Raw genomic sequence first — 12,793 nt, forward strand, 5'->3', positions numbered from 1 at the left:
AGAAAAATTAATATCCGCGGAGAAGATAGCGAGCTTATCGGCCGTTTGCCAGACAGGCGGCACCAGTCGTGTTTCGTCTCTCGATCGGTTTAGGCGAAATCGCGTTCATATTCAATTACGATCGTTCGATTTTCGCTCGATTCGTGACGTGTGGATATCGTTGAATTTCTACAAAAATATTTCAGTGCACTCACATTAGAACAATTTGTAAAAGGTTTCGCGTAATCGGCAGTTCTATTAAGCGCAAGTGAATCGATTGAATCACGAAGGAAAGTCCGCGAATCGTTTGTTCGTGGTTTTCGTTTGTGAGTCGATGTTTCCTTGAGAAATGGAATAATCGATCGTCCCTTGAGATTTACTGGAATAAAGGTAGAAAGAGTTGTGCAGGATTCTTGGAATATCTTTGGATCGGATCGTAGGGTTTATCCGTGGGTGGCGAAAAGCTGTTTTGCGAATTCGTGGAGATGCGGAGGGTTATTGAGTGAACGCTGTTTTGTCGTGATCCCTCGGTCGTCTTTTGTGCGAACGCGTATTTTCTGAGAATGCTGCAAAGTATAGAAAAGTATTTCGTATAAACAGGGATTGAGTTGTATGAATTTTTGTATGATTATAAATATCTTGTGAGTTTAACCCTTTCAAGGTGGAATTTTTCGAACATTAAAAAATAAATTTACCTTTAAAATTGGATGAAATATCTAATTTTATTACCTACAGCGTGACTTTTGTAAATTCTTATAAATATTACAATTATAGTAAATATTTATACGTTAATTTTCCGTTAAAAAATTTAATTACATATACGTAAGAATAATTATATTAATAAAAAAAAAAGAATATAAATTAAAATATCAAGTCAGTTTGACCGAAAACGAACAATTATTTTGTAATGTACAATGTAGCGTACGAAAGGGTTAACATTTGACGACTATTCTACCGATCGTTTACAAAGAATTATCAATAGTTTATTTCGTTGGATTTGTCATTGATTGAATCGTTATATCTAATTCTGTTATCAACTTTAATTGTTATCGATTTAATCAGTCGCAGATATGTACCTACACGAATGACTCACTCATATTTCTTATTTACTATTTATACTTTCCAATGCACATTGTTGCAAAATATTTCTCTGTAATTAAAATTGCTACTTAAGAACAATAATTGATTTAACTTAAATAAAATTGAACGATCAAGTCTGAAACTCTTTTCACGCAATTTTTTGTTGACTTCATTAATCGATTCGGTCTGTAATAATGTAATTTAATTTATGTTGACAACAAAAGAAATACGATACCTGGATATCTTTATTGCGCTTTGCAGTTCACGGATTTTATTCGAAAATAATTAACAATGCTTCGCTTGTTACGTATTTTTAATATTTCTTTGCCAATACTTGCCCAAGCAATTTTATTTTATAACGATGTTTATAACGAAAACAATTTTATAACGATGTTTTTATGAGCTCTATTTCTCCTCCTTCTTTTTTTTTTTTTTTGCATCAGACAAAGAAAGCTGAAGTAAATATCGAAATAAACAAGTCTGTGTCATACATTAAGAAGTTCAGAGTTCAAGAATTTGTCCAATGAATCATTTCTCAATTTCAACTTCTCCAACAAATCGTCCAACAATTTTTCGTACAAATTTAATCAACCAATATTTCAATTTTAATTAACCAATACATATTTTTCTTCAACATAGACGTTGAAAATGTACCGCACAAAATTCCTCGAAATTTGCTAAAAATCTACTGCATCTTGATCTGACAAAAGTTACCCCATTCTCGAACGCCCTTTAATGTTCGTCAATTAAATACAGTACAACAACCCGTCAATTATTCCACCGTAACAATAAACACCAGCGAACCATCGAACCATCCTGCAGAACCAATCCAAACAATCATCGCCGCAAGCTTGTCCGTAAACCTAACTTCTCCAAGCGCGTCTCTCACAATTCCTCTGTCCATACGCTGGTTCCCAAAGACTTGAAAGCACCTTTCGCGTGCCTCCGAGGACCACGTCCTTTGTACTAGAATTTTCTAGTAGCAAATAGAAGACGACAGTGTCGGCCGATTCTCGGCACTCGGGAGCAAAATACCGAAAACAAAACCAGAGGAAAGAGAAAAAACACTGAAACATAAAATACAGAGCTTAAGGAAGAAAGAAAGAGAGAGAAATAGAGAGATAAAAAATGGAAAGAGAAGAGAGTTTCACTAACATGACGCTTGGAACAAGCGTCGCGTCGTTGGAACGGAATTTCACGACCGCGTTTCTCGTCTCGCGACGAGTTTTTCGGTGCTGGCGTGTGACGCCAATGGTGTCGAGACGAGGGGCCGCAGGAAGAACCGAAAATAAAGTAGACAGCCGGCGAGAAACGCGTATGAATATGCGTGTGCTCGGCAGCCCTCTTGCTGTGCTTGGGCTACCGCCTCTCGCCGTGTTGGTCCGGCCAAAGGAGGAAATTTTTAGCTCGTCGGTATACATCCGTGTATACAATGCGTCTCACAAACGTAAAACCGTCCTGAAATTTTCAATTCTTACGCAGGTACAAGATACGGGACGGTACGCGACAATGTCTGATTAAAGGTATCGCAAAGTTTATGAATAAAACAGAGAAGAAGCCAGATATTACTATGTTATTGTTAGAGACTCATTTTAATGTACATTGAGTACAGTTTTCGAATAATAAGCTACTACATATTCCGAATAATAAGAAGCTTCAAGTAAGACATCTATTCATAGATATTTGTTGATCCTATAGATATATAAAAATAAATGCAGCTAAAAAATCACATAAATACAAATTCGTTCCATTGGCTAGGCGTTATAATGAATACTTTACGTGAAATGTTTTACATATTTTATACGTTTCCATGTATTATCCGTATTTTGTACATTTGTACACTTTGAAATTTATTTACACGATAATAAATTTCCAAAAATATTGTTCCTTAGTTGCAGTACGAAACGATTAATTTTGTACTATTATCTAAAAACTCGCTAAATTTGATAAGGGTTATTTTCATCACAAGCACCTCGATTGATGATTTTTGGATGATTTTATATTTTATAGTTATGAGACGCAATGTTACAGACGTAAAAGCCTTTGCTATGCATCAGCCTCGGTAGACAGTTTACACGACTGTTGCATCCGTCATGAACATCTCTGCTCCTGTTATTTGTCTTAATAATTCTACGTCCGTGTCGCCCTATTTCGTGGAGATGCACTGTGTGTAAATATTTTAAGGAGATTTTTCACGAGACCGTCTCGACTACGTCGCACAGTGGCCATTGCTCCCGCTCGTTTTCAAGGGGGAGGATTTTTTCTATTATATTTTTTGTCGTTTTTAAAAGAGCTTGCTAAAAAGAGCGTTGTTCATTCTGCCTGCATGGCTACGTTGGAATTTTTGGCTGAGTTGCTTCGGAAGCAATAGATGAAATTCAGTTTCAGAGATTTTAAGGAGCTGAGCAATTTATTTGCTATTGATTGTTTGAGGAATGAAGTAGACTTTTTCGCCTTTGGAAGATGGATGATTAGATTAGATTACATGCTGGGATCGTATATGAAGCGGCAGAAATTTTTATAAGAATATTATACGGTGAGTCGGTAATCGTAAAAGAATTAAAAGATAATTAATTTCTTACAGATATCGGTAAAATATTTCTCAAAACTGTCATGGTTTATAAGACACAATTGTCTTAGTCATTTTTTACCTTAAATTATGATTCACGCGTAAATCGTTATTAGTAATCTAAGATAAGAATGTAAGTTTAGAAAACAAAAACACACTTCTCAAACTCATATATCTTCTGATAATATTCTCCAAATTTTCCCTAAAATTTCTCCCATATCTACTACGTTGTTTTCAACTTTGTGACAGGCTTAAGATCTCGCCTTAAACTCTTCCACTTCAGAGAACACACAGTGGTTTGCACTTTAGATGGCAGATCGTTTTTCTTTTCCATAGAAAACCTTTTGTCCTAAAATTTACATGATCGGGTCTATCCTATTCGACCACTGTCTTCAAATTTCCCCAGACACGCTTTCTACGAAACACGTGTTTGACCATGTGTCTGCCACTTTCGTAAAAATCACACAGAAGCTGAATTTTGTAAGAACTTGTATGAGAACAGGATCGATGGATGACGCGACATACTTTCTTTTTCCAGAACACTATGCTTTTAGCGAGCATTTTTAGTTGCGTTTTGCGTCTCCTTTTCTTGTTACGTTTTTACGATAGTGTTGGTAATGAAGCATATGATACCATTTTTTTATGAAGATGAACCGAAATGCTTTTTACTATGTACTCTGACGTTATAGGAGGATAAAACGAGACGAGGTTTACGTCTGCGGGAAGGTTCTTTCGATTATTAGCTTTCTCAAGGTTTATTCTAATAATATAGTGATCAAACTTTTCTGTTTTTCCATCAGTGAAATATTCTGTAATAATTAAATTAATTTAATGGCTGCGAAAGAGGTTGCCCTATAAAATTTTACTGTTATTAAAGTAACGTTTTATAGTAAGAAAGATTTGTTTCTCTATAAATAGCATGTTTTCCAGAAGTTTCTCCGCGAGTCTGAGTTTTTTAAAGTTACTTACGATTTATAAGAAGATCTCGTAACAGTGTCTGCTATACTATTTGTTCAGTGCTTGCTGAGAACGTCCATTCATGATCATCGCGGATTTTGCAAATTTCCTGCGAATTTTAGAACTGTGTAAATATAGAATCTTGTTCTTATTTTAGCGACGTAATTTTTTTTAGCAAACGTAACCTGCGTAAGCAGAAATTTTATATTCTTTAAATACAAGAATATTTTTCTTCCACCGCCGACTGAAATATCGTCACGAAATTCCGTGTTATTTTCGAATATTCTCTGTCACAATTTCGACAATTCCAAGTTCCTCGTTCTCGAATTACTAAAACAAAGATAATATTCAATCCACTTTCCATTATTTTTCTTACTTAAAATGCTCGTATAAATGTTACTCCGAAATTTTTATAAATACCTTTAAACATTACTCTATATAAAACTTCTTGCCCCAAACTTTCGACACACCCTGTACATTCCTCATTTTTAAAACGTCCATTCAAATTCATGTTTTTGCCATCGAGATCCATTCGTACGGACTTTATCCTTGTTTTAACACAAAAGATTTATACTTGAATTTCTATGCACCATTTTTGAAACACTCGATGCACAAAACTTGCATTTCTCTGCCAAACTTATCCAATTACAACTTCACGAATCTCAGCCAATCTTTCGGTTGGATTTCCGCGAAATCCTCTGGAAGGGGCATCCGTCGATCATAGAGAAGTCATTCAACACTGTCAAAGCCGGCAAGTTCTATCACTGAACGCTCCATTAGTCCACGATAAACGCTATCGCGCGTCCTATTTTACTTGTCCCATACGATCTGACAGCGCCAAGTATCGCCGCGGTTCTCCCTACGTCACTGCGTGCGTAGTCACGTGACGACGACCAGTCGAGTCACTCTTTGGCCCTCAAGAATCGTTCACACACACGATTCACGATTCAGTTTATCGTGACCCGCGATGTGTTCGGGACCGTGCGTTAGATCTCCGATATATGTTGGCTCTGGGCAACCAGAATGGCCGTCTCCTTTCACGGGTAATCCAAAGATATTTCGACCTTGATACACAAACGCGAACCGATTCTCCGTGAATGTTTTATCGCGGATCGACTATCGGTGACTTATTAAGCCGAGCGAGGGTCTTAAAGTGTGCCATTTCAACGAGGACAGTGTCGCGGCTGTCTCTAGCACGAGTTTTACTCTCCACGCCTTTCTTTCTCTTCTTCTACCGATTAATAATACGTATATTAGCGTGATATAAGAAATATCCAAGTGAGTTTCTCTTATTTTAAGACGAGATCGATCGTGTGTGATTTTTTGGCCGTTTGATAAAGAAATGGAGAGGAATGGTGCAAGCACGATGTGAAAGGACAATCGAGTATATACGATTGATAGTTCCATGGAGTCTTATATTATACTGTGCTCGTTTTAAACGATTCTCTGGCTAAATATTAGAAAGTGAAAGAGCGGAGAAATTTTAGTTGTATGTGTGATTTTATTCGGTGCACCGAGTTTTTAATCTATTTATCATTAGATGTTAGAAGATTCATGTAATTATGTTGGACTTCTCGAGTTGTGTTTAAGAAGTTGAAGATCAGAGGTGTTTAATGTTGTACAATTTTATATGGATGAACGAAAATGAGATACAGGACAAAAGTGTGTTTGAAGAGGTAGAGTGAAATGGAAACTGGAGATAGTGGCTGAAAAGTTGACGCGAGTGTATAGTTTCGATCGACGAAAATGTTGAAGCATATGAATCGAACTGGACGACCTCGGGTCGTCGTGAGGAAGAGGAAAGGTCGTTCGTTATCCAGAAGCTGGCCTGGCACACCGAGGCCCTTATCGATTGTCTCGAACGAGGTAAAAAGATTCGTTTCGTAATTAAGAAAACACAACGACAGCCTTTATCGTTTAGTTCGTATCTTAACACATTGTGTACGGGAGACAAACATATCTCTCGTTGTATAGTCAAACGTTACTGTACTAAATATTAGTCTCGAAAGAAATATTCTGTCTAAATGTGAGAGAACGCAGTAATTTTAGAAATAAATAAAACAATTTTTTGCGTGCTTTTGGATAGTTACGAAATTTATTCGTTTTAATTAAATGCAAGGTAAAATATAATGAATATGTTAATATATGTATATCAATACTATAAATATGATGATGTAGAATATAATATTCCACTAGAAGAAAAAATCCAGTATTTGATGTCTAATAAATAGTAAGAGTTAAAATATGTTTTAATATTTGCTAGCATACGAATTGTTTTATTAAAATTCTATTTCACCCATATGTTCAATGAAAAACAATTTAGAAATATCGCTATTTCCTGAATCCTTTAACTTTTAAGCATACAAGCGTACAACAGGAACTTTGCATTGAAAATTTCTCCAAAAAGCTAAACCTTGAAGAAATATGTGACTTTGATACGCAACGTGTTAATAAATAGATTAATCTTAACAAGCGCGATATCTTAACGAGCCATTTCGTTTCTCAATCGCGCAACGATATCGTAAAGAAAACATCGGATCTCGTTCGTTTGGAGTTTAAACTAAGGAAATAAAAATCGAACGTGGTACGCTGCATTTACATACGCCGCAAATATTTCGTAGAATTATTTACGTGAATATTTAGCAAGCACGCGTTCGTGCTCGAATCAGGCGATGAGCATAGTCATAGAACGTTGGTATTTTTATGTTGGTAAATAGAATTCGAGGTTACAAATTGTGGCAAGAGCGAGAAGGTTGTTGGTGGTATGATGCTGAATTCGCCGTGTGTTTATTGCTGGTATGCCTTATTAACGTGAATCGGTGAAATAATGGAATGCCTGGAATTCCATCCCATCGTTTGTCTCGTGGTAAATTGGGCTAAATATTTTTATTTATCGTAATTAAGCGGTCGATCTGATTTTCGTAGTGAAGAATTGTTCGTAATACTACGGTAGATTCATTAATTTATAGGTTGAAAAAACTACATTATTCATTGGAGCTTAGTTCTCAAATATCGATTTACAAGTTACATACTCGTATAAAAACGTAATAGAGACAATGTATGGACATATGTATAATGTATATATTCAATTAACATATTTTGTTGCAACATATTAATAGAAAATGGCCGCTATTGATTGCAAATATGTAACTATTTAATCTTTATTATCAATTACATATATTTCCCTAATTTACTTTTCTAACTATTATAAATCTATTTTAATTCTTTGTATTTTATTAGTATATTATTATATCAATATCAAACAGCTTATTTATAGCAAATTATTACCTTATAGATATCCTCATAGAAGTTAAAATGAAACTACGGTAATTGATTATAACTTTTCTCGTAAACAAAACAAACTTCTGATTATCAATACTTAAACCTTATCCATTCAGCTTGCATCATTCTGATCTTCTATTCAATATTTCCCTCTCTACGTCATAACAAACGCTCAAATATAAACCTCTCGACATTTGGAACTCGAAGATTAAAAATATATCCAAAGTATAATATTTTCATATGGTAATAATAGTATTACGTTTACCATTATTATATCTTATCTTAGTCTTGTATTTTACTATTACTATAATTATCGCCGGTAACTAGCCAAGTTCGTATAAACAAATTATTAAATTCAGTCTTATCGAAAACGAGGCACCGCGTGAAAAATTTCTATTCTATATTTTCGATTTATTTCGCACAGAACCACTCCCTTGCCTCTTGTATATTCATAAAAATACGAATCTTTATGCATTACATATTCGCAGTCTGTGATTAACAGATTTCCGATAACCCTGTTCTTCGTTAACGTTTATTGAAAACTAAATGAAACGGGTTAGGTTTTGCTAGTGCATAGTTAGGTTTGTTAGTGTATCCCATTCGCGGCAGAAACGCTCGCCTTTATCGCTCGCTCGCGCCTGCACGCGCGCGTGTATGCATTCGCCCACGCGGAGCAGAAGGGCCCACGCAGAGCGTGAATATATAACGAGGACGAACGAAAGATAAAGGGACAGGAATGCGAGGAGACGTAGCCCGATCGTTGGTTATCGAACGATCCGCGCGTAATTGCTACGCTGGGGATGAATATTTCGCACGACGTTCGCGTGTATCTACGATTTCGTGGGAATTCATTATGGTTGTCATTTAGTTGCTCTTCATTTTTGGAGACGCGTTTTTAGAAGTCGCATTGAGAATTTGATAAGTATATACCTAGTCTAGTGGAGCTCGGCTGATTTCAATAGACGTAGATATTCTATGTTTATTTAGGCACATGCTAAGATAAGTTTATGTGTCATTTTGCCTTTCTTAGTAGAAGAACTTGGAAATTTTGTAGTTCTAGGTTCAAGGAAAATATAACATGGATGTAAAAGTTCCTTCACGAGCGTGGTTAATTCTATTTTTTTTCTTTTCTTTTTTTAATAAAACGTTCAATTCTTCGTAGCCTAATTCGATGGAACAGCGAGTTTTGAATGTAACACTATATCGTCATATGTTTACACACACATCGATACTAAGATAGAATTGTGTTCAGTATTTGATTTCAAGAAACTAAAACGCAAATCGTTCCTGGAACACTCAACATTGTTCGTTCTACTGTTTTTTGATTATCAAATACGTTGGATATATCAATATCTACATGTTGGAAATTTATGGAGCAACACGACGACACGTGATAAGAACAGATGTAGAGTGTAAATATAAGAGTTTAAACTGGAACTGTTAATCTTGGTATATACAATTCCTCCAACTATGTCCGATAAATTGCTTGATTTATCGTACAATCGACATGACGCGACGTATAAAGTGTCAATTCTTTCGGATTGTGCCATTTTTAACTGTTAAATTATGGTTGAAAATTAGATAATCATAATCAGATAGATAATCGTAATACGAAATGATAATAGTAACGAGAAAAGTTGTTGAAAATAATTGCTGATGTAAGGCTCAGATTAAATATTGTGGTCGTAGTTCGTAGGCGTTAAGAGAATCAGATAATGAGGCTAATTTCGAGACTAATAGTTATCAAGTTAAACGAATGGAGCACTGCTTGGACACTTCAATATAAATTTATAATGCATCGATTAGTAAGAGCAATTTTCAAATTATGTACTTGGTAGTAAGATCGAGTGCATGTGGTTATGTGTATTTTGGAAATGTTTGACCATTAGATGAAATTGCCACTGGTACCAATGTATAACAGTCGAGTGTATCGATTGTTGGTGGGATAATTTGAAGTACTGTTAATGCAATCCGGTTAGAATAGAATATTCTTGTCTGCGAAAATCGTAAAATTTTTATTCTTTTTTACGTATACTTAACAGCTTAACGGATCTTTGATATCATTTTAGCGTGTGTTATTATTCGGTTATTTTTAATTTCAAATTTGAATCACGACCATGACAGAAGCATTTATTTTTTACCACGATCTGGCCTTGAAAATGAGGATCCATAAACAATATGTTTCATCTCTTATTCAAGTTATTCTCTAGAATTTTGAATAGAAATAGTTTCGTGTATGTATTCATTTAAAAATTAATTTCTTCATTCACTTTTTAGTTTTTATATATTATAATGAAACTTTCATAAACATTAAATGATCCTTAAATATTTCTTTCAAATATACTGTTGTAGAGTAAGATGACAATGTTTGGTTAATCTTAACAAGTAATATTTTTTAAGAAAAAGACAGTCGTTATACGTACATGTTTGTCCTCCATACACAATACATTAAAACTGCTTGATCGTAAAAAGAAAATATTGGCGAAGAATAATCGGACATTTGACGCGCAGACGATTGCTACAAAAATAATTTCACCATCGAGACCCAAAAACATTGACCGGGATCGAGAAATACCGAAGTGTTTCGCAGTGTCACGGGCAACAATTGCCAAACCTTGAGCGCTAGTGGAAACGTTGAAGGTCCATGACTAACAAAGCCACAGACTTACATTAGGCAATTGTTAATCAGTCGACCGAGTCGATCGATCAAAAGTCATTCGACTAAAACATTTATACCAGAACCTTGTTTTTCAGTGATTTTTATTGTTAAAAATAATTAACGTAGCGAAAAGAAATGTTAACCGGTAATATCGGTGAGCATAAACAATTTTTACTATCCAAGTTCAAAATGTTGATAGAAAAACACGTCATCGATGTATTGGAGGAAGAACGCAGGAACTACTTGAACTTTGAGCATTAGCCATCATAACAAAGGAATTTTGGAAAGTGATGTACGAAAAATATGACATAGATATTAATTGTTTGATCGTAAATCTTAACATATCGTTAAGTGCTAAAATGGCTCAACAGTTAGTATATTTTAATTTAAAAAGCAATCGTTATCAATGTGTTATAAATATTTCAATTTACCAATGTTATTACGTATAAATTCTTGTAGAGGAAGACTCAGGGTCTTCGACTAAAAATGGACAAAGTTTCAGTTACTTGAAGCTAAAAAACTAAAAGTCACTTCCACTTGATTGGAATTTAGTTACACGGGCAATTCTGAACGACTTAACATATTGTTGACGGTATATTGTGAAATAAATGTTACTTAAGTTGCCGCACATTTTTGGAAAACGTGTCAACGTTTATAAGATTAAAATCGAGTCACGTCTCTCGTCCGTGTAACGTGTAGAAAAAAAAATGTCGATTCGCGTCAACAATGTATTGAAAATATCGAAGTCAATCGGTTCGATCGGCTGATCAAAAGTTGTCCAATGTAACGCGGCTTAAGCGTTAAAGAATGACAAACACGCTGCGTTAGCGAGTCGCTATCCGATTGTTTATAATTTGTGGATTACGTAACGAGAGAACGCTCGTGGACATTTTCTGCATCGAATGTTGCGTCACGCGTTTCACGACTGTCCGTTCGCAAAGTCCGCGAACGGTACACGATTCGCCATTATAATTCGCGTCGGGCAAACAGAGCGTAGCGCGTGATCCACTTCGTTTCCCTTTTGCGCGTTTGTTTATGCGATCGAGCGGTGCTCATTGAGAAATCGGGTTCGCGACGTGTTTCGGACTGCTGTGCTATAAATTTAATGATAAAGACAAGATATACCGTGACAAGTAAAAAATTCCAAGACGAGAAATGGCAAAAAGTGCAATACCTGCATTGGCTAATGAATGTCCACGAATATGTAAATTGATAAATTTCTCAGTTATCGAACGTAATTTTTATATATCTACAGTAGGTCGTAAAATGATATTTCGTTTGATACCTAGTTAGATATTTAGTGTTTTTCTTTCATAGTATCTTTCAGATATTTAGTGTAACTTTCATCGAAAGTTACGAGACAGTAGAAAAAATCTACGAGAGATCTACCTTGACAAATAATTGGTACATTCTATTTGAAATTATTATTATTATTTGAAAGAGTAAAAAATAAGATTGATGAGAAATTTATATTTTATGAATATTTGTCATCCTATTTTATGATGTTTCTATGGTAGATTATATTTGCATACATACATATATTAATAATTTTCGTAGTAGTTTTCTTTCTAGTAGTTTCAATATTAGGTATCATTCCTGAATTTTAATTTATATTTGTTTGCTTCGACGCGCATTACTTTAGATTAGAGTGAGAACAGATGCTGAATATTCATGACTAGCAAAGAAATAATCTTTCCAAAAGAGTAAAAAATTTAATTGAGATTAGTAGAGACATCTCAATTCGAATATTTAATGTAATTAGACATTAAAATAGCAATGTACGTTTAAATTTCTAATGAATAATAGGTATCTTCCAGATATGCTTTTATTCGTCATAAAATAGTTACCATTACGCGACAATCGTAACTCATATGCCGCAAAACGTATCTAAGAGAATATTTTCATAAAGTTAAAAGATATATAAGATAATAACGTCAACATTGAAAATAAATATATGAAGATTACGACGAGCAAACAATACTTCATAAATATTCTTCAACGCGTACGTGATATTTGCTATACGGTTCTGTGGAGAGGAATTACGGTGCTGATGATAATTGTAGGTATAACGGAGAATTGGATGGTTGCTTAGCAAGAAAAAAGAAATGACTGTTCTTTTTAATTTTTTGCGGTCTATAGCTGGAATAATCTGTATAGCATACTTTCACCTGTAGCATCTTCGATATAGCGGTGAATCGTGATTTTAAAAGGCAAATGAAATAAATAGACACGGACTAGAGCGGTTATAAGGGACTGGTTAGCTCCAG

At 34.8% G+C, this 12,793-nt stretch overlaps 1 protein-coding gene across 8 annotated transcripts in view; it reads left to right on the top strand.

The window, feature by feature from the left end:
* The window catches only part of LOC132909870 (rap guanine nucleotide exchange factor 2-like), a 262,500-nt gene that overhangs the window by 225,320 nt on the left and 24,387 nt on the right, over positions 1-12,793 (top strand). Inside the window, exon 1 of one of the 8 annotated variants that reach the window (XM_060965028.1) lies at positions 5,575-6,451. The exons of the other annotated variants lie outside the window; for them this stretch is intronic. Within the exon in view, the coding sequence (XP_060821011.1) occupies positions 6,332-6,451 (120 nt within the window). The 5' untranslated portion in view covers positions 5,575-6,331. Of the gene's footprint in view, positions 1-5,574; positions 6,452-12,793 lie in introns of those variants that run through there. 8 annotated transcript variants of the gene reach the window in all.

This window comes from Bombus pascuorum, chromosome 8 (genome assembly GCF_905332965.1).
Source record: "Bombus pascuorum chromosome 8, iyBomPasc1.1, whole genome shotgun sequence".
In the NCBI taxonomy this organism is placed as follows: Eukaryota; Metazoa; Arthropoda; class Insecta; order Hymenoptera; family Apidae; genus Bombus; species Bombus pascuorum.